Source organism: Sinocyclocheilus anshuiensis, unplaced genomic scaffold, assembly GCF_001515605.1.
Source record: "Sinocyclocheilus anshuiensis isolate Anshui unplaced genomic scaffold, SAMN03320099.WGS_v1.1 scaffold874, whole genome shotgun sequence".
Taxonomy (NCBI): Eukaryota; Metazoa; Chordata; class Actinopteri; order Cypriniformes; family Cyprinidae; genus Sinocyclocheilus; species Sinocyclocheilus anshuiensis.
Window position 1 is genome coordinate 741,363 of NW_015538065.1, and position 19,530 is coordinate 760,892.

The 19,530-nt window shown below is 36.8% G+C and overlaps 5 protein-coding genes and 1 pseudogene across 5 annotated transcripts in view; 3 read left to right on the forward strand and 3 right to left on the reverse strand.

Moving 5' to 3' along the window:
* Nucleotides 1-3,751, reverse strand: part of oxa1l (OXA1L mitochondrial inner membrane protein) — a 5,674-nt gene extending 1,923 nt beyond the window's left edge. Inside the window, exons 1-6 of the mRNA XM_016479585.1 lie at nucleotides 3,605-3,751; nucleotides 2,455-2,589; nucleotides 2,000-2,297; nucleotides 1,483-1,626; nucleotides 1,188-1,273; nucleotides 901-1,065 (exon numbers count right to left, since the gene is read on the reverse strand). Of these exons, the coding sequence (XP_016335071.1) occupies nucleotides 901-1,065; nucleotides 1,188-1,273; nucleotides 1,483-1,626; nucleotides 2,000-2,297; nucleotides 2,455-2,589; nucleotides 3,605-3,715 (939 nt within the window). The 5' untranslated portion in view covers nucleotides 3,716-3,751. The remainder of the gene's footprint in view (nucleotides 1-900; nucleotides 1,066-1,187; nucleotides 1,274-1,482; nucleotides 1,627-1,999; nucleotides 2,298-2,454; nucleotides 2,590-3,604) is intronic.
* A 57-nt stretch (nucleotides 3,752-3,808) lies between these two features.
* Nucleotides 3,809-7,654, forward strand: LOC107683527 (caspase-1-A-like). The gene is made up of 11 exons (XM_016479586.1): nucleotides 3,809-3,997; nucleotides 4,208-4,282; nucleotides 4,390-4,460; nucleotides 4,550-4,720; nucleotides 4,996-5,175; nucleotides 5,273-5,344; nucleotides 5,515-5,691; nucleotides 5,777-6,020; nucleotides 6,161-6,259; nucleotides 6,782-6,891; nucleotides 7,139-7,654. Exons 1-11 carry the CDS (start codon nucleotides 3,925-3,927, stop codon nucleotides 7,232-7,234), a joined length of 1,368 nt encoding a protein of 455 aa, XP_016335072.1. The 5' UTR covers nucleotides 3,809-3,924; the 3' UTR covers nucleotides 7,235-7,654.
* Nucleotides 7,655-9,219: 1,565 nt separating this feature from the next.
* LOC107683524 (E3 ubiquitin-protein ligase TRIM39-like) lies at nucleotides 9,220-13,456 on the forward strand. The gene is made up of 7 exons (XM_016479583.1): nucleotides 9,220-9,575; nucleotides 10,283-10,838; nucleotides 11,341-11,436; nucleotides 11,598-11,813; nucleotides 11,895-12,033; nucleotides 12,109-12,144; nucleotides 12,812-13,456. The coding sequence occupies exons 2-7, from the start codon at nucleotides 10,293-10,295 to the stop codon at nucleotides 13,354-13,356; spliced, it is 1,578 nt and encodes a 525-aa protein (XP_016335069.1). The 5' UTR covers nucleotides 9,220-9,575; nucleotides 10,283-10,292; the 3' UTR covers nucleotides 13,357-13,456.
* A 148-nt stretch (nucleotides 13,457-13,604) lies between these two features.
* On the reverse strand, nucleotides 13,605-16,337 carry LOC107683568 (uncharacterized; annotated as a pseudogene).
* A 1,428-nt stretch (nucleotides 16,338-17,765) lies between these two features.
* Nucleotides 17,766-19,014, reverse strand: LOC107683588 (ubiquitin-like). Its single transcript, XM_016479661.1, has 2 exons — nucleotides 18,723-19,014; nucleotides 17,766-18,182 (listed from the first exon to the last, which is right to left on the reverse strand). The coding sequence occupies exons 1-2, from the start codon at nucleotides 18,865-18,867 to the stop codon at nucleotides 18,043-18,045; spliced, it is 285 nt and encodes a 94-aa protein (XP_016335147.1). The 5' UTR covers nucleotides 18,868-19,014; the 3' UTR covers nucleotides 17,766-18,042.
* A 137-nt stretch (nucleotides 19,015-19,151) lies between these two features.
* Nucleotides 19,152-19,530, forward strand: part of LOC107683569 (uncharacterized) — a 3,479-nt gene continuing 3,100 nt past the window's right edge. Inside the window, exon 1 of the mRNA XM_016479644.1 lies at nucleotides 19,152-19,248. Within this exon, the coding sequence (XP_016335130.1) occupies nucleotides 19,167-19,248 (82 nt within the window). The 5' untranslated portion in view covers nucleotides 19,152-19,166. The remainder of the gene's footprint in view (nucleotides 19,249-19,530) is intronic.

Sequence of the window (19,530 nt, forward strand, 5' to 3'; positions counted from 1 at the left end):
ACAAACAAAACCAAATTAAACCCTGCGGCTCGTGACGATACATTGATGTGTAAAGACATGAAACGATCCGTCTGTGCAAGTAACTGAACAGTATTTATATTGTTTTTTACCTGATTCACCGCAATGTCCGAACTGTCCTGAGCGCGTTCGCGTCTTCTTCTTGCTTTATGGCAGATCTCAGACTAATAAGTGCATTACCACCACCTGTCTCTCAAATGGACCATTGACGCTCCTAATTGAGATTGTAGATAGAGTGTCAATGGTCCATTTGCCAAGCAAGAAGACGCTCTCGCGCCGGCTGTCGAGGACGCGCTCAGGACAGTTCAGACATTGCAGTCCATCAGAGGTAAAAAAACGATAAAAATACTGTTCAGTTACTTGCACAGACTGATCATTTCGTTAATTTGGTTTTGTTTGTGTATGTTTTTTTGACTCTCAAAGCCGTGATTCCCATTCACTTCCATTATATGACTGACAGACTGCAACGGTTTGAGTTAAAAATCTTCGTTTGTGTTCTACTGAAGAAACAAAGTCACCCACATCTTGGATGCCCTGGGGGTAAGCAGATAAACATTTTTCATTTTTGGGTGAACTATCCCTTTAATATGGTCCACACAACGTTTTTAGTTTCTGAAGCCATACAATAACTTTGTGTGAGATATAGTCCAAAATCTAAATGTTTTAAAATGTAACATGTACAATGTAGAAATATGGTGATTTTTGTTTAAAAAAAAAAAAGTCACAATATGCTTTCATTGTATGTAAAAAAAAAGCTTCTTCAAAATATTTTAAATATTTGCTCCATTAGAGAAAGTAATTCAAATGGTTTTGGAATGACATGACAGTCAGTTAATGGTAAATTTAAAAAAAATGTTCATTAACTATTCATTAAACAATTACCTCTAAGATGGCAAACATAGTGCCAGTCACGGCAATGGGGAGAATGTAAAATGGATCAGCTGCGGTTAGGTCTGTGAACCACCAGAGACCGCCAGTCTGCAAACTTGGTACGGGGAGATATGCCATCTTACGCAAGGCAATGAAGAAAGAGATGAAGATTGGAGCCTGAAGAGTAAAGGGCATGAAAAGGTATATATGATTACTAAGCACCACCTGACTAACCAACTTATTTGATCTTGACACGTAAAAAATTATTCACAATAATAAAAGCATTTCAAGTCACTGACCTGTACCATGGGCACTAGAAACCCACGCAAAGGGTTCACGTCATGTTTCTTCTGAAACATCATCAAGTCAGTGTATGCTTTAGAAACTGGAGAAAGAAAATTTGTCATTTTAAATTTAAATTTAAAAATAATTCAAAACAACAGTGTAATCCATTACTAAAAAGACTAGAATGGGGACTAGACATTAAAAAACACCAGAGGATAGAAAAAGATACAATCATTTATACACTCTGACAATATAACAAAGGCAGAAAAAGAGAAAGAAAACGGTATACAAAGAACATGAGACACTTACAATCAAATTTGTTACCACTCTGTTTGGCTTCGTTCATGCGGGTGGTGAGCTTGGTCATTTCTGGCATGACGTTGTTCAGTTTGGCTGCTTCTCTCTGTCCCTTTACAATGACTGGGAACACAACACACCGAGCTAAAATGGTGCCTGAGAGAAACAGACAGAACGTTATGGTAAATTAAAATAAATGAATGAATAAATCAATAAATTACACACACACACACACACACACACACACACACAAAAAGAGAGAATATGAATTCCAAATAAATGTTTTTTTAAATAGCACATGCAGGTGGATATTCAACAAGTACAATTATTCTACAGAGAACCAGACAAATAGAATGGAAATATTACATTTAATAATGTACAGATTTATCGTTGTCAGTTTTTTGTAATCTCTGAAGACTGACTAAGTGGTTTGTATTGCTTTAAAACAAAAGATGCAACAAGACTAAAGGCTGTTGAATGGATTTAAAAAGATAATAATAAATTACACTCATTATAAACACATTTTTACCTGCAACAATGGCCCCCCACCATGGCATCCCAATGCTAACATGCATAAACTCCAGGAGATTCTGGATCAGGCCCACAGGAGTGTGACTGCCCAGGCCGAGCTCTGATAGGCTGGCTTCAGCTCCAACCTCCTGCAAAACATCCAATGCAGTGAGAGGAGCCTCGGTCACCTGCTCTGTGATTGGTGGTGTGACTGCGGGGGCGGGGTCAGCAGAAGGACTTGGAATGGAGACTGGCACAGATACTGCAGCATCTACAGGTTCAACTGGAGTTGAAATGCTCTGCACGGTTTCTGTCACCTGTAAAATATGCAAAATAATTCTTAATCTATCACAGAAGTCAATTCACGAAAGGATCTTCAGAGACCTGTTTAATTTAATTGAGATTAATGGAAAAGAGTACAAAAGTAGCAGAAATGCTCTGCCACTGTAATAAAACTTGTTTTGAGAAACCCACCTGTGAGCTGCTGTGTCTGACCGCCACAGCACTGACCAGCAGGAACTTGCCATGATTGGGACAGCCAAGAAGTGCCCTAACTAGAGGACCCCTACTTCCTCTGCCAGTGTGAAGATGTGATCTCGGTACAAACCACTGCAACAAGACAGAATTCAGAGAACAAAGTCAGAATGCACCATCAAACACAGGCTTTTTAAAAATACAATAAGCTACAAACAATAGGCTTGTTTGGGATATTTACATTTATTCATTTACTGTTATTTTCACTGTTATCAAGAACATCACAAGCAATTTGATGGAAGAGTAAAACATATACTATACCTATAATTAAGTATAATATATTATTAACAAAAATGGGTGTCAGTATAGATCAATTAATTAGCGACAATTCATTCCATGACTGCAGAAGCGTCACAAACTCTTCTTGAATGAAAAACAACAGTTATTGATGAGAAAAAATAAATATGACTTTTGTTTACTGATTTTAGTTTTCGAATATTTTGTTTAGTTTACTTTATCTCAATTTTTTTGGTAGCATTTTAAGTAAGATAGATAATTAATTAATATATCAACAATATAAATATATGAATAATTATAGTAATTATATGAATAATTTATATATATATATATATATATGCATGCCCTAGAGGGCCCCTGCCTCCTGGATGAGAACCACTGATCTAAGTTAAATAGTTTCAGACAATTTGTAAGGGAAGTGAGCAATCAGTCACATTATGTTGTTATTCTACATTAAATGTACATCATAATACAAACCCCACACACACACACACACACACACACACACACACACACACTCTCACACACTCTCACACACTCAAATATATCACATGAAATGTACTTTGATTGATCCCACTACATAACACAGACCATGACACCTTGCTACTAGGCAACATAGCGATTCATCAACAATCAGATAAATAGCTTTTATGTTAAGAATAAACCTAATGTTACTTAATTTTGAAATAAAGTGTTTTGAAGATAAAGTTAAGAGACGAGAACACCGGGTCTAATCTGCACAACCTCAGCTATGCTAACGTTATTTAGCTTAGGTCAAAGTCACGTCATTGTGAAGTACTCCGTTTTCGCGTATTGTGGGCAGCGAATTAAAACAGATCAACATGCCACTCACCTTATTCCTTGTCATAACAATAGGAAGAGTGGAAATGGTCGCTGTGCCTGTTTGTCGAAAAATACATGTTGTAAGACATTCCGTGACCACTCTGCCCCTGAGCGCAGACATCTTGGATTGAATAAACACATTGTACGGGAAGCGCAAAGGGACAATACGCTTTTGCAACTCCGCCTTTCAAATAAAACCATATACACTGAAGGCTTGCTTGATGTCTGTGTGTGCTCCGGCTGAGGACATCATTGGGGTTCTTCAGGGAATCTCGTCTGTAGTTTAGTAACGTTATAGGAAAAATATATAACTTAATTTTAAACGTAAAAATGACGGAAGATGGTAACTGGGATGAAGATTTGGAAGAAGACGCCGCGATAGCAAGAGTCTTCGAACACTTGAGTATTGACTTTTATAATTTTTTCCCCCATTTAAATATTTCTTGATGTGTTACAAATAATGCTAAAAATAAGATTATTTGATTTGAAGTACTGGAATATAAAAAATAACAACGATAGCAAAACCGAAAGTGAAATTGACCATCACTAACTTTAAAAAGAAGTTTCAGAGGAAAAAAGAAAAATATAGTATTGTTAAATTGTTAAAATCCAGATATCCACAAACAGCATATTGGGGAATCAGGTCGTAATTCTGAAGTAAGGCCATCAAATGAAAGAGTGGACTTTGGTGAGTTGACCACCTATTTCCATCGATCAGATTCTAATAAGGGTGATTTCAGCATTTGGCTTATGTGTGTACTTTGTAAAGTATTTTGTTGTTGTTGTTGTTATCAGTTGCATTGCCCTGTGGTCATCGAATGCCGAAAGACTATGTTGTTGCTTGGTTCAAGTATTATCTTAAACAGGTTGGTGTATATTATTTACACTGTTCACATATTGACTGAGTTTGATGCCTGTGCTACAATTATATGTTCAACTGGTTCTTGTCTTTCAGAAAAAGACTGCATTTTCTTGCCCTGGCTATAATGTTCAGGGGAAATCCTGCAGTGTAAATCTCTCTTATCAGGACATCTCTCAGCTGATACCACTGACAGACAAACAACGGGAATTCCTAGAGGAGAATCTCGCTGCTCTGGTTGCTAGAAGACTGTTTGACTTTAAAGCCGTAAGATATATCATTTTGTCTGCTGTTTGCATGCATATGGCCTCTTACACAACAAGTCAAGTCACCTTTATTTATATAGCGCTTTTAACAATACAGATTGTGTCAAAGCAACTGTACAGTGTTAATTAGGAAAACAGTGTGTCAATGATGCAACAGGACAATAGTAAACACTCAATTTTCAGTTAAAGGCAGTTCATCATTGATTCAGTGATGTCAACGTCCAGCTCATATAGCATCGATAGCATCCAAAATGCATCTGCTTGTCAATGCTGCAGTGTCCAGGATGTCAGTCTCATGTGGAAAGACGAGATCGAGGTAACCTGTGTGTACACTGCACTATATGCACGGCCAACCTGAAACGAAATTACTACTTCTGCTGGAACTGCCGCAGGGAATGGAAGGGGCCGGCCAATAATGCGGTGCGGTGTGACAATAATGGCTGTGGACAGAGAGTGGTAAATAAAATCTAACTTAATTGACCAAATAAAGGTGTTTTATGAAACATATAATCTTTTCTGACAACATAATTATGATTTTGTTGTATCCGAACAGAGAACTTCAGATCCACTTATACCATGCAAACCTGAGTTTAAAAAGAAAATGCTTCAAGAAAAGGGAGACGATGTAAGTTATGTTGTATATATCACAATAATTGAAAATGGCTACTCTAAAACAAATGCTGGACAATAGAGAAAGTACTATGTGTTTGTTGTATTTTTTTTATTGTGTCTTGTTTGATGTTTAAATATTATGTGCAAATTCATAATAATAACATTTTTTTCTTCTCTGTCAAGATATACCCAATGAAAGACAAATCCAAGGACAGAAAACGTTTGGCACTGCTTATCAACAATGTAGAATTTAAAAACTTAAATGACAGGACCGGGGCAGACAAGGATGAGCTGAGTATGGAAGTGCTGCTTAAAGGTCTGGGTTACACTGTGATCACACTCAGAGACCTCAGTGCACAGGTGCATTCAAGTGTATTTAAGCCAAATAAGCCAACTTTTTTTTAGTTTTTTTTTTAATTTTTGATATTGATGGTCTGGTGTTCAGGGTATGCTTGCTGCCATGCGAGACTTCGCCCAGCGAGAGGAACACGCTGAATCGGACAGCTGCTTTGTGGTGTTGATGTCCCATGGAGATGCCAGTGGAATCTGTGGGGTTTTTGACTCTTTCGAGAATGAAGATGAAGAGGACGCTTTTCGAGCAGATGAAATTTTTAATTGCTTGAACACTCCGAACTCTGCTAGATTGAGGGACAAGCCAAAAATCATCCTTATCCAAGCGTGTAGGGGTGGTGAGTTACAAAATACTATTTTAGAAAATAAAAAAAATTGTTGTTCAACTCAACTATTTAAAATGTTGTCATATTTGATTGGTCAGAGCCTCATCCATTTCAAGCAACATTCTTTGGCAAATGCCGCCCTCATGTTATAGATGAAGGCAGTGTGGATGTCCAGGACGCTGTGCCAAGACGCAACAGAGCAAAAGAGCACCGTGAAAAGGACTTCTGCTGCCTGAGATCCTGTACTCCAGGTAGATATTTCCTTACATTGTTCCGCTCCATTTACTATAATATTACATGAAACACACAAAAAAATTATTTATTGGAGTGACATACATAGGATAGTTCACCCAAAAGTTAAAATTCTGTCATCATTTACTTACCCTCAAGTTCCAAATCCGTTTGAGTTTCATTCCTCTCCTAACACAAAATAATATTTGAAGAATGTGACCGAACAGTTGCTGTTTCCCATTAACTTCTATAGTATGGGGGAAAAAATACTATTGAAGTCAATGGGAACCAGGAACAGTTTGGTTACCCACATTTTTCCAAATATTTTCTTTGGTGTTCAGCAGCAGAAAGAAATTCATACAGATTTGGAACGACATGAGGGTGTGTAAATGATGATAGGATTTTCATTTTTGGGTAAAGTGTCACTTTAATGCTGACTATACAGTTTTAAAAATGTGTTCGAATTATGTTTTATTTGATTTGCATCCAAGCGATGATGTTCAGTCAAACAGTGCAAGTCAAAATTTGTATTCTCTATACAGATACTGTGTCCTACAGAAACAAAAAGAAAGGCTCACATTTCATCCAAGACATTGTGGAAATATTTAATCAGCATGCCCACCAGGACGACATCGAGGAGCTCTTCAGAAAGGCAAAGTCACATTGTTTAGCAAGACAGACGTCAGTCTGTAGACATCAATGCTGATATGTTTTTTTATGTTTGATTGAATAGTTAATGTTTACTTTTCCTTGTTATTTAGTATCGCTATCAGTAGTATTGCATATCAGTAACAATAAGGTCTAGAATAAAGAATTTTTTTTTCTTTTTTATATTTTATGGGTTTTTTTAGGCTCATGTGTGGTTTATGTTGTGATATTTATTTTTATTTTTGAAACAGGTCCTTAAGAAGTTTAAGATGTCACATCCTGATCAAATGCCATGCAAGGAAAGAACAACATTATCTAAGAGATTCTACCTCTTCCCTGGGTTGTAGGACACAGCAACCACAACTTCTGACCTCATTAACACGATTTATGCATCTCTTTATTGTCATCTCAGGAGTTCGTGCTTGAAGAAAACAAGGATTTATTGACATTTTAATGAGTTTGCATGTTCATATAATCCTTGATTATGAAAATAAACAATTTAGCTTGTCCAGCTTGAAACTTGACTTGCCCACCCCTAACCCAGAATTCTTTACAAATAAAGTTAAAAACAATTGATTAAAGGATTGATGCAATCAAATGATCTAGCTCTATAAATGCATACTTAAGTAAGGTTCTCCATGTTAAAATATACTATTTTCCTACAATTTATTTGGAAAAAAAGAGGACAAGATATTGAAATATTATTTATGAAATATTATGACCATCAAATCACGAAAGTAAACATCTGGATCATGTACTTTACTGTGAACATGATGTATTAAATTTTTATTAATTTTATTTATTTATGTTTAAATTATAAATAAATTCTGAACAGTTTACATGCCAAGTTACATAATTTATGTTGACCTGTTAGTTTGATAGAGCTGACCTAGATAGACCCAGATATCATTTCTTGTAACCACTCAGCTGTAAAGTTTGATTTCTTGTAATGTAAAACAGAAACCAGCAACACTGTGATCCCTGAAAAACACGTTGGAGGCTGTGTTATCTGTCTTTGAAATTAGCAGATGGAATGAGGCTTTGAGGCTTGCTTACATATGCTACACTTTAGTTAAAAAAAAAATAACCTACGTTTTTCTCAGATATACCATGCACCTGAATAAGGGTTTGTCTCAACTCACTAAACAGTTGCTGGTTTTATGGTCTTGTAAAATAAAGCCATGCTTTTCGTTTCGTTTTTATTTAAACGAACATGACTTCTCAATACTGTTATATTCTATGTGCAGGTGTTTACGTTTTAATAAGAAATTTTCCTTTGAGTTCATGAAATACAGTGTGTAGCTAATAGTCAAGGAAAGTGGTTTTGTAAATCTGTCTATACCCAAGTAGATATAACTAAAGACCGGAGATCTCCAAAATGGGGCGTGAACTCCAAAAGTGGGCAGAACCTCCAAAATGGGTCGGGGTCTCCTCGCGCAAAAACTTTAACCATTGGCTCTGGCTTCGGCCAATTGTTATTGACTTACATTTCAAAATAAAACTGTATAAGTTAAACATCGTTTCTAGTTGATCTAAAATAAAATATGCGATATAAATAAATATTCTCCGTGAGAGCAGAGCCCAAAGCTCTTGGCCAGTGGTGTTTGGACTGGAGTTTGAACCTCTGCTTCATGATATAAACGAGAATCACCCACGAGCTCTCCCGCGAGCCGTCCCAGCGCAGGGCAGGGGAAAGATTTTACTCTATCACTTTGTTTTAAAGGGGTCATATGATGCGATTTAAATTTTTCCTTTCTCTTTGGAGTGTTACAAGCTCTTGGTGCATAACGAAGGTCTGTAAAGTTGCAAAGACTAAAGTCTCAAATCCAAAGAGATATTCTTTATAAAAGTTAAGAGTCAGCCACACCTACCTAAAACAGCTCGTTCTAACACCCCCCCACATATCTACGTCACGATGTGGGAAGATTTGCATAAAGCCGCCCAAATGTTCACGCAAAGAAAGAAGGCATAACTTTTATTCTCGCTGTAGTATTGTTGTTGCCGCCGCCGCCATGTCGTGAAGGCGCTGTGTGTTTCGTTGTGAACGCGAAACTACATTAGCCGCATGTGTATTTTTTATTTTTTTTTGTAACGAAAAAATGCATAAAAATAGGGCTTTTTTAATAACACTAAATAAAAAATTTCTAACCAACACACAAACCATTCACAATTGCTAAATTGTGCTAAAATAGAAGGCTCCGGCTGAAGATTCGGCTCTCCCCGACGGGAGTCGGCTCTTCTCGTTCGCTACAAAGAATCGGCTCCTAGAGCCGGCTCGTTCGCGAACGACACATCACTAGTTCCCGCCCCCATTTGGAAATCTCCAGGCTGCATGTATACCCTTCTCTCCATACCTGCTTTGGTGAAATCATGGATCTTGTAATCCGAAACTGGCACAACAAATGCACATCCTTGTTGAGTTGTGAGAAATAGGCCTACTGCAGGGTTGAGTTAGTAAATCAATTAGGTCTAAAACATATGATAAATTAGATGCTTGGAGGCTTCAGATGCAAATACATGCAAATTACAGCAGCTTCATTGGCTGCGCTCGCCAAGAAGTCATTCCTAGTTTTCAATCTTGATCGTCCAAGTTTCCAGTTTTGTTGCGATTGAATGTGATTCAGCTGTTGATGTCTTCTTTCTTTGGATGACGATTGACGATTAAGCGACTGAATCCATCACTGAAGGGTAAGTGTGTAGACCAGAATACATTTGATTAGACTTAATTTGATTAGACATGGACAAGCTTTATGGTAAATTGATGCACTGCATTGTGAAGACAGTTTAGCAATGGTTTTACGAACGATTTCACAAAGTTGTCTTGGAGTGTGTGTGCCGTGGACCTTTGTGCATTTTAATTGTGGTGAATAGAAAAGTGATAAATATGTTACGTAGGCATTGATTCTTGATGTGCGTATATGCTACAAACCTGAAAATCAGGCTTGACTAGGCTAGGTTTGACTATAGACCCTAAGGCAAAACTGATGGGCTACACACCCAAACTTGCCATCACAAGAGGTATATGGCTTTATGATGCTTTCAACTTCATCAGACACATATTTAACTCTATTAATTACAATAAATAAACAACTACTTGTCTAAAACAATCCAAAACATTTACCAGTGTGACATTGTTTTTTTTTAATTTATGGAAAAAAACAAAAATGGCAGATGCGCTTGTTAGATTTTTAGCATGAATAACAACAGCATTATAGGATGACATTTTGACATTTTAAAACATGTAATTTTCTTTTATAATTTGAAATCCTGGAGCTAATGAAAAGTTTGCTTGAAAAGTGTTTTTTTCCCCTCTATTTCTATTTGTCTGCTAAATTGAGTTACTATAACTGATGTATACTGATGTATAACTGAGGGTTTTTTGTTTATAATTTTAGCTGTAAAGTCATGGCTTCCTCCAGCAGTGTGTCTAAAAAAAGCCTCACATGTTCCATATGTCTGGATGTGTTCACTGACCCTGTAACCACTTCCTGTGGCCACAACTTCTGCATGGTCTGCATCAGAAGCCACAGAGACCACAGTCCATGCCCAAGATGCCCACTGTGTGGGAGGGAATTGGACTCAAAACAAGATTTTAACATAAACAGAACCATTAAAGAAATTGCAGAGGACATCAAAAGGAAACGGGTCCAGGAGAAGCCTGAAGTGTCCTGTGACAGTTGCCCAAAGAAAAAAATGCGGACTGCTATTAAGTCATGCTTACACTGTGGAACCTCTTTCTGCGAGTCTCACTTGGAGCCCCATAAAACTGCAGAAAAACTCATGAAACACAAACTAATTAACCCTGTGAAGAATCTTGAGGAATACATTTGCAAGAATCATGAAAGACCTCTGGATCTTTACTGTAGAGATGATCAGACAGCCATCTGTCAGTTCTGCACCGAGAGTGACCACAGGACTCATAATACTGTTCCTCTGGAGAAGGAGAGTTTGGTAATTACACTGAACAAAATTATAAACGCAACACTTTTGTTTTTGCCCCCATTTTTCATGAGCTGAACTCAAAGATCTAAGACTTTTTCTATGTACACAAAAGGCCTATTTCTCTCAAATATTGTTCACAAATCTGTCTAAATCTGTGTTAGTGAGCACTTCTCCTTTGCCGAGATAATCCATCCACCTCACAGGTGTGGCATATCAAGATGCTGATTAGACAGCATGATTATTGCACAGGTGTGCCTTAGGCTGGCCACAATAAAAGGCCACTCTAAACTGTGCAGTTTTACTGTATTGGGGGGTCCGGGGGGGTCCGAAAACCAGTCAGTATCTGGTGTGACCACCATTTGCCTCACGCAGTGCAACACATCTCCTTCGAAGTGTTGCGTTTATAATTTTGTTCAGTGTATATCTAGAATACTCAACTCAACTATGAAAATGAACAAAATTCAACAAACTGCATGCTGATGCTATACTACATCCATTTCTTTGTCCACAGAAATTGCTGATGAATAAAAAGATTGCGGTGCAGCAGAAAATTCAGGACAAGTTACGGAAGATTAAAGAAATTAAACATTCTTTGAGGTTTAACAAAGTAAGTGGCATTGATTTGATTAATAGGATTTTATTTCTGAAGAAAACTTGTTTTGTCAATCAACTTCAAGGTCCTCAAGATTATTTAGTTTTATTTTGTAAGCACCTGCTTTGACAGTGTTGTGATGATTTTCCATTGAATTCTTCTTAAACTCGCAACAGCAAGCCAATGAGAAGGAGACTGAAGAGAACATCGTGTTTTTTAAGGACATCTTTGACAGAAGCAATGCGGAGCTACATGAGCTCACAGAGAAAAATCATAAAGAAACAGAAAGACGAGGAGAAGAGCTCATCAGAGAGCTAGATGAAGAGCTCGTGGAGCTAAAGAGAAGACAAACTGAGCTGGAGAAGCTCTCGCATCCTATGGATTTTACACAAGTCAGTCTTTCTCAACAAACCATGGTAAGAAATGAAGCCACATGCACACTTGGCTTAAGGGCCTTTTCCCCTCTGTTGTAGATTATTAGCCTCCTGCGCAACCCCAAATATACCAACCGCTCAAAAAACATCAGCATTAGCACTCTTGAACATGGAGGTATTCTGAGGAAGACCATATCACATCTTCAGAGCGCCCTGGATGAGAAAATGAGAGAAACCGGTAAATATTCACCACGTAACCAATCATATTTACTCCATACACTCTTTAATCAGACTTTTTTCATTCTTGTTGTAGTTGGCAGAGAGCTGCGGAGTATAAAACATTATGCAGGTATGGTAAATCTGACTGCTTAAAGTTACATTTAGTTTACTAAAAATTAACAGTTAAACTCTAAAGGCCCATTCATACAAAAAAAGGTGATTTATAAAGGTAACAATAACTATATTAGCATCCACACCAATGGACAATAACTGTTTATTTTAAACATGTGCTGCTGTTTTATGGTCTGCTGTTTTAAATGGCTGAGCTCTTTAAAGCAGGATGGATTCTGATTGGCTGTCAGTGTTTTTGTCTTTTATCAGCTGGAAAAAAAAAAAATTCTCAAAGTGATTTCGACTATATGTCCTTGGTGTGAATAAGACTTAAGGTCCTGATATACTCACTGCGAAGTTCCTTTTCATTCTTTGGTCAAGGGTAAAAAGAAGTTTAAAATACCTGAGCAGTGATACTGATAGCTAACGTCCCGACATGACCCATGCTGCTGAGAGCGGTTTTTAGATGAATATGTAATGTACTTTCTTCTCAATAACAAAGAAAACATCGTTTTAGCCTGATGACGTCACACCAGGATTGTATCGGCGGCCTTAAACTTTACTAACAGAAAAGAAAATAATCCTTTATACTGATTTGTTGTAAGCACCAAATAAAGTTTTACATGATTAAAAGTGAAATAATGACTTGGCCAAAAGTTTACATGAACCTTTATATCATTTTTCAGTGGATGTGACACTTGACCCTGACACAGCTCATCCTGAGCTTATGCTGTCTGACGATGGGAAAAAGGTCTGGAATACAGGCAAGTCACAGAAGATTCCTGACACCCCAGAAAGGTTTAATTATTGCTCATGTGTCTTAGGAAAGGAGGGGTTCTCCTCACAGAAATTTTACTATGAGGTTCAAGTCAGTGCGATGGAGTGGGATTTAGGTGTGGCAAAAGAATGCATTGACAGAAAAGGGGATATTGGGCTCAACCCAGAGAATGGATATTGGACTATATGGCTGAGGAACAGGACTGAGTATGCAGCGAATGACAGCCCCCCTGTCCCTCTCACCTTGAAAGAGAAGCCAGTGAAAGTGGGAGTGTTTGTGGATTTTGAGGAGGGTTTGGTCTCTTTTTATGATGTTGAAGCCAGGTATCATATCTATTCTTTCACTGGGCAGTCTTTTCCTGGAAAGCTCTATCCATATTTCAGTCCTGGAGAATGTAAGAAAGGGCAGAACTCGCATCCTCTGATCATTACACCTGTTGACTCGGTCGAATAAATCAACTTTTAAAGGTACTATTAACATGATTATTGTTATGAGTCTTTGTAGTCTGAACCCTCTCAGACCTAAATGATGTTAAATGCAAATATGACCATACTTTATTTCTTCTCTTAATTCAACAATGAATGATAATTAATCAAAAGACTCAATTCATTCTTTAAAAAAAAAAAAAAATATTTCTAATGTCTGTTACATTGTTTGAATTTGAATGTCATTGTTGCAAGCAGGTAAGGTTAAAAATGATAAATGTATAAGATGAATACACATTTAATACAAAGAAACAAATAAATATCTGGTTAAAGCATTAGATTCATTTAGTTCCATTTATGTTGTTTATTTTCAATTTTCTGAAAGGGCTTAATTGTTATGAATGTTGATTATATATGTTAATTTTAATATCAGCATTCTTCAAGAACTTAATTTGTCAAAGTCAGATGTTTTTAAAACAATAATGTACAAAAAACATTCAAAGGAAATCAAAAGGAAGTTGAAAACATGCAGTGATTCACCACATTCCAAATGATTTCATCTTCCCTCATTGTTCACAGTTTTTGTGTACTCAATTTCTTTTCAGTAATTTTGTCTGTAAGACTCAGGACGTTTGATCTCTTCAATGTTTTATGGATTTTTGTCTTCTTCTTCTAGTACAATGCTTTAATTGTCTTTTTGAAATTGCGCTATACTCTGATGCCACCATCCTGCTAAGTTTTTTAAGCAGTTCTGGGGTGTAATTGTGACCAATAGTGATGTCAATGACATGGTACCTGTTCTGACAACTACGGACCACTTTACCAAGCTTGCTGTGTTCTGAAATAAATGTGTCAATGGGTTGCTCAATTCTTTCAAGCTTTCTCCCATTTGTGAAGATAATCATCATATGTTTTGTGGCTCCTGAATTTAGTCGTTTTCTGAAGGCATGGAAAAGACCTTGTTGTTGATCGCTAAATGTACATATTGGTGTGACCCAGAGAATCACATTGGGGCCAGGGTCACATAACTCAATGCATCTTTCCATTTCCTTTCTCCAACTCAATTCTTCGAGGGAAAAGAGATTTGGAGTGTCCACTACAGTGATCTTTTCCACTGTCTTTGCCATGGACTCTTTGGTCACAGTCTCTGATCCACTTTCACAAGGAAAGTAATTTCCACCAAGGATGATGTTGCCTACTGTACTTTTCCCAGATCTGGAAGGCCCTATTAGAAGGATCCTTAAAGGATGTGGAACCGCTGTTTTGAACAACACATACACATAAACTAAACATAAACATTTTAAGGAATATTTTACAGCCTTTGTTGTCTCTGAAATATCAACATTTAAAAAAAAATGGAGTTAGTGTATTTCACCCTTACCTTTTCTGTACATCAGCAAGTATGTTAGATTGGAGCTGTCAAAGAAAAAAGAAAATACTTTTTACTACTAAACACTACTTCCAAGAAATACTTTTCACATTCATCACGAGAGAGAGAGAACAACACTCACTTTTTCAGTGATGCTTCTGAAGTCTGTAAAAATTGACATGAATATTAAAGAATAAATTATAAGTACAGTTTGTTATATAAATTAGCTATATGCTAATCAAACCAACAAACAAATGTACATGTGTTACAGTGCAGTCATCAAAACGGTACCATATTTCATTTTCATAAGATCTGATGATTGCATTGTAGTGTCCACCAGTGTATCCACCCTTATGGTTGATAACGGCATAAAGATAATATTTAGGCCAATTATCCTGCAGAGACAGACAAGGGTTTTTAATGTTTAGACTATTTTGTATTGATTTTAAATAGCAGTTTACCTTTGGTATGATGATTTATTAATGATACCTCATTGGAGGTACTTGGAGGTAGACAGAGGTACATCCAGATGACATTCATTCTTCTTGTATCAAGTCAAACCTCTTCAGATGCAGAGTGAGAACAGAGGGATATTAATCTATTTCACTCCACTGCAAGAGTGGGAAAATTGCAAGAAAAAAAAGAAAAAGCACATTTTAAGCACATGTTGAAAACTCATACTTTCCTTTTTTGACAGGTTCATAGAACGGTCATCTGAATGAGTGATGGATGTTTACATTTTCATTTACTCACAGTTTCTGTTTCTGTTTTTTGGTCACATTCATCACAGTACATCCAGTCATCCTCTTCTAGTTATGAATGCTTAAAGGTTTTCAGACCGTTTTCCTATAGGGTCACCATGAAAAAAACAATTACACCCTTCAGTTTTATTGGGAAGCAACTGTAAAGCAATGAACAGTCTCCAAGAACAAAAAACATTTCTAACATAAACTTTGTTTTGCATATGATGGACATGATTAGTCTTCTTACTACATCATAAGTCTCATAATTTCCAACATCAATAGACAGAAGTATTGAGATGAAGGTGTTGGTTTCTCTGGTTTCCTTGCTAAATTTACAGAATTTTGTTATGTTGCTCATTTTCCTTTCAAATGCCTGGAACAAATGAATTGTGCTGTTGGTATGCAAGTCATTTTTGATATATAGGCTATTTAATGTTATTGCATATCTGTCTGCATAACAGACTTATTTACAGCAACATTTAGCTAATACGTGAAATACCTTGGCATGGGTCTTCACTGCTTTTAAAATCTTCCGATAATACTCCACTGCTTGTTGCTCGGAGTCAAAAGTAAAAAATTATATTGTATTATATTATATTATTTTTATATTAATTTAAACAATTATTATCAAACAATTATATTAATTTAGTAACATAAATATATCTTAGTGTAGGCTATATCTTTAGAGTTTTATAATTCATTATCTTCTTGTCGATCCACCAGTTCACATTTACAACTGCGTGTTTTCTGCGTAAAAATAAGGGTCGTTTTTGGCTTTGGTCTAAAGTTTAGACTAAACAGACTTTATACTAATAGCCTAGTGAATTAAATGATTAAGACTATTCGAATATGCATCGAATATTTTGCATCCGAAATTACCTCAGATGAAAGTCGCATTTTCTTCTGGTAGCCTACAGGAAATTCAACGAGGACAAAGCACAGTCCAACTTCGCCAGAAAAATGACAAGTTATAGTTTTACTTTCGAATTCGCGCGTTAAAGTAACGACGAACCGTCAAGTGGACAGAACTTTTGCAGAACATCATTCAAAATTGATCATTTTATTTCACATTTTATTAGGATAATATCATTCATTTGAAAAAAACTAAGCAGGATTTATTCATTGTAGCCTATGCTACGTAAATAGTAAAATAGGCTAATTTGTCAAAGAAGTAGGCTAACAATCATAAGTCACAAGACTTAAAATCAAAGATTATTTTCTTTATAGATAAAATTCCTGAGATGGGTTTCAAAGACTGATTATCCCCGATGTGAGGTGACAGATCAGTGACCATAATATCCCACAGATCCCACACTCATAATAGGCCTATACATTGGCTAGCTAACAACAAATTGATTCATTAGTCAATGAATGTAGAAGTGTCTCTGTGTTTAAAATGTTGTCCTGTCGACGAGATCCTTAAGGTGGACTTCATTCCGGCAGGGACTCGGTTCTTCTTAGCATGTTTGGAAACCTCCGGGTAGACGTAAGACCATGAAGAGAGTGGAGCGATCCTTGATTTGGTGGTCTAAAAACGTATCATTGTCTTCTAGTTGTTTATCTGTGTACAGCAGCCTCAGGGACGATGGATCACCCCCTATGGTAAGATTTAAGAAGCAAGGTTAAAACATTCGAACAGAATTTATTACTAGGCTATTAATAATTAATTATTAACAAATAATTAATACACTCTAAAAAATGCTGGGTTAAATACAACCCAGTGCTGGGTAAAATAGGGACAAACCCAGCAATTGGGCTGTTTTGACCCAGCGGTTGGGTTAAATGTTTAACCCAACCTTCTGGGTAGTAACCAAACGCTATATCTTTAGAGTTTTATAATTCATTATCTTCTTGTCGATCCACCAGTTCACATTTACAACTGCGTGTTTTCTGCGTAAAAATAAGGGTCGTTTTTGGCTTTGGTCTAAAGTTTAGACTAAACAGACTTTATACTAATAGCCTAGTGAATTAAATGATTAAGACTATTCGAATATGCATCGAATATTTTGCATCCGAAATTACCTCAGATGAAAGTCGCATTTTCTTCTGGTAGCCTACAGGAAATTCAACGAGGACAAAGCACAGTCCAACTTCGCCAGAAAAATGACAAGTTATAGTTTTACTTTCGAATTCGCGCGTTAAAGTAACGACGAACCGTCAAGTGGACAGAACTTTTGCAGAACATCATTCAAAATTGATCATTTTATTTCACATTTTATTAGGATAATATCATTCATTTGAAAAAAACTAAGCAGGATTTATTCATTGTAGCCTATATGCTACGTAAATAGTAAAATAGGCTAATTTGTCAAAGAAGTAGGCTAACAATCATAAGTCACAAGACTTAAAATCAAAGATTATTTTCTTTATAGATAAAATTCCTGAGATGGGTTTCAAAGACTGATTATCCCCGATGTGAGGTGACAGATCAGTGACCATAATATCCCACAGATCCCACACTCATAATAGGCCTATACATTGGCTAGCTAACAACAAATTGATTCATTAGTCAATGAATGTAGAAGTGTCTCTGTGTTTAAAATGTTGTCCTGTCGACGAGATCCTTAAGGTGGACTTCATTCCGGCAGGGACTCGGTTCTTCTTAGCATGTTTGGAAACCTCCGGGTAGACGTAAGACCATGAAGAGAGTGGAGCGATCCTTGATTTGGTGGTCTAAAAACGTATCATTGTCTTCTAGTTGTTTATCTGTGTACAGCAGCCTCAGGGACGATGGATCACCCCCTATGGTAAGATTTAAGAAGCAAGGTTAAAACATTCGAACAGAATTTATTACTAGGCTATTAATAATTAATTATTAACAAATAATTAATACACTCTAAAAAATGCTGGGTTAAATACAACCCAGTGCTGGGTAAAATAGGGACAAACCCAGCAATTGGGGTGTTTTGACCCAGCGGTTGGGTTAAATGTTTAACCCAACCTTCTGGGTAGTAACCAAGCCACTGGGTCAAAACAACCCAATTGCTGGGTTTGTCCCTATTTTACCCAGCACTGGGTTGTATTTAACCCAGCATTTTTTTAGAGTGTATTAGTAGATTATTAGAAAAAAGAAAAGTAGGCTACATTTCCTTAGTCTCTGCTCTCCACAAATGCTTAAAATTAGGGTATAACTATTTTTAACGATGTGGGGTTCACCATCGGTTACAAACGTGATCGGAAATAAAACATAAATTTTTAAACTTTTTTAGAATAATGTATACTATAGGCTATTTAATTAGACTATGACAAAATTGATTAACATATTTTAGCATTTGATATTACCTGCTTGCCCGGGCAATTTTTCTGCAACTTTCTTTTTGAATTGCAAAATTGTCGTTTTGTTGAATTCTTCCTCTGATGTCGCAACATCGACCGTTTTCTTCTCCCCCTTTATTCCAACCACTATGATCTGGTAAATCTTTCCCATTTTAGGAGAACACCTAAACAAGTTATTGCAAAACTCCGTATGAACCGCGGACGTTTCACTTTCCGTTTTATATGCTTGAGTGTTGACGCCCTAGCCTAGGCTATTTGATAAAAAAATAAATAGGGCCATATTCGCCTATATCTTTGCTCTTTAGATAATAACAATAATAAAAAAATCAAACTATCAAACTTTTATCTAATCTCAGCCGAGAAGCCATGTGACAAACTGGAAAGAGAACAAAACACTGTCAACATATAGCCTAACCTAGGTTTCATTTGTAAACCACCTGCTGGAGAAACATGACGGAACAACAGCGGGAAGAAAAACGCTATGATCCCAACGACAAAACACTTAAGTTTGTAACGCGCCAGGATGACATAAGTATGTATATAGCCTTACGTTTATGTAAACTCACGTTAGATGGTGTCGGTAGGGTTTATTTTTTTGATTTCCCATTGAAAAAAACAGCATATGCTGGTTAGGTATGTTTTGAAGCTGGGATGCTGGTTTTAGCTGGTCCTTTGCTGGTTTATGCTGGTGCTTAGCTGGTCATGTGCTGGTCCTAAACTGGTCCGACCATCTTAAGACCAGCATAAACCAGCAAAGGACCAGCTCAAACCACACTCTAAAAAATGCTGGGTTGTTTCAACCCAATTTTGGGTC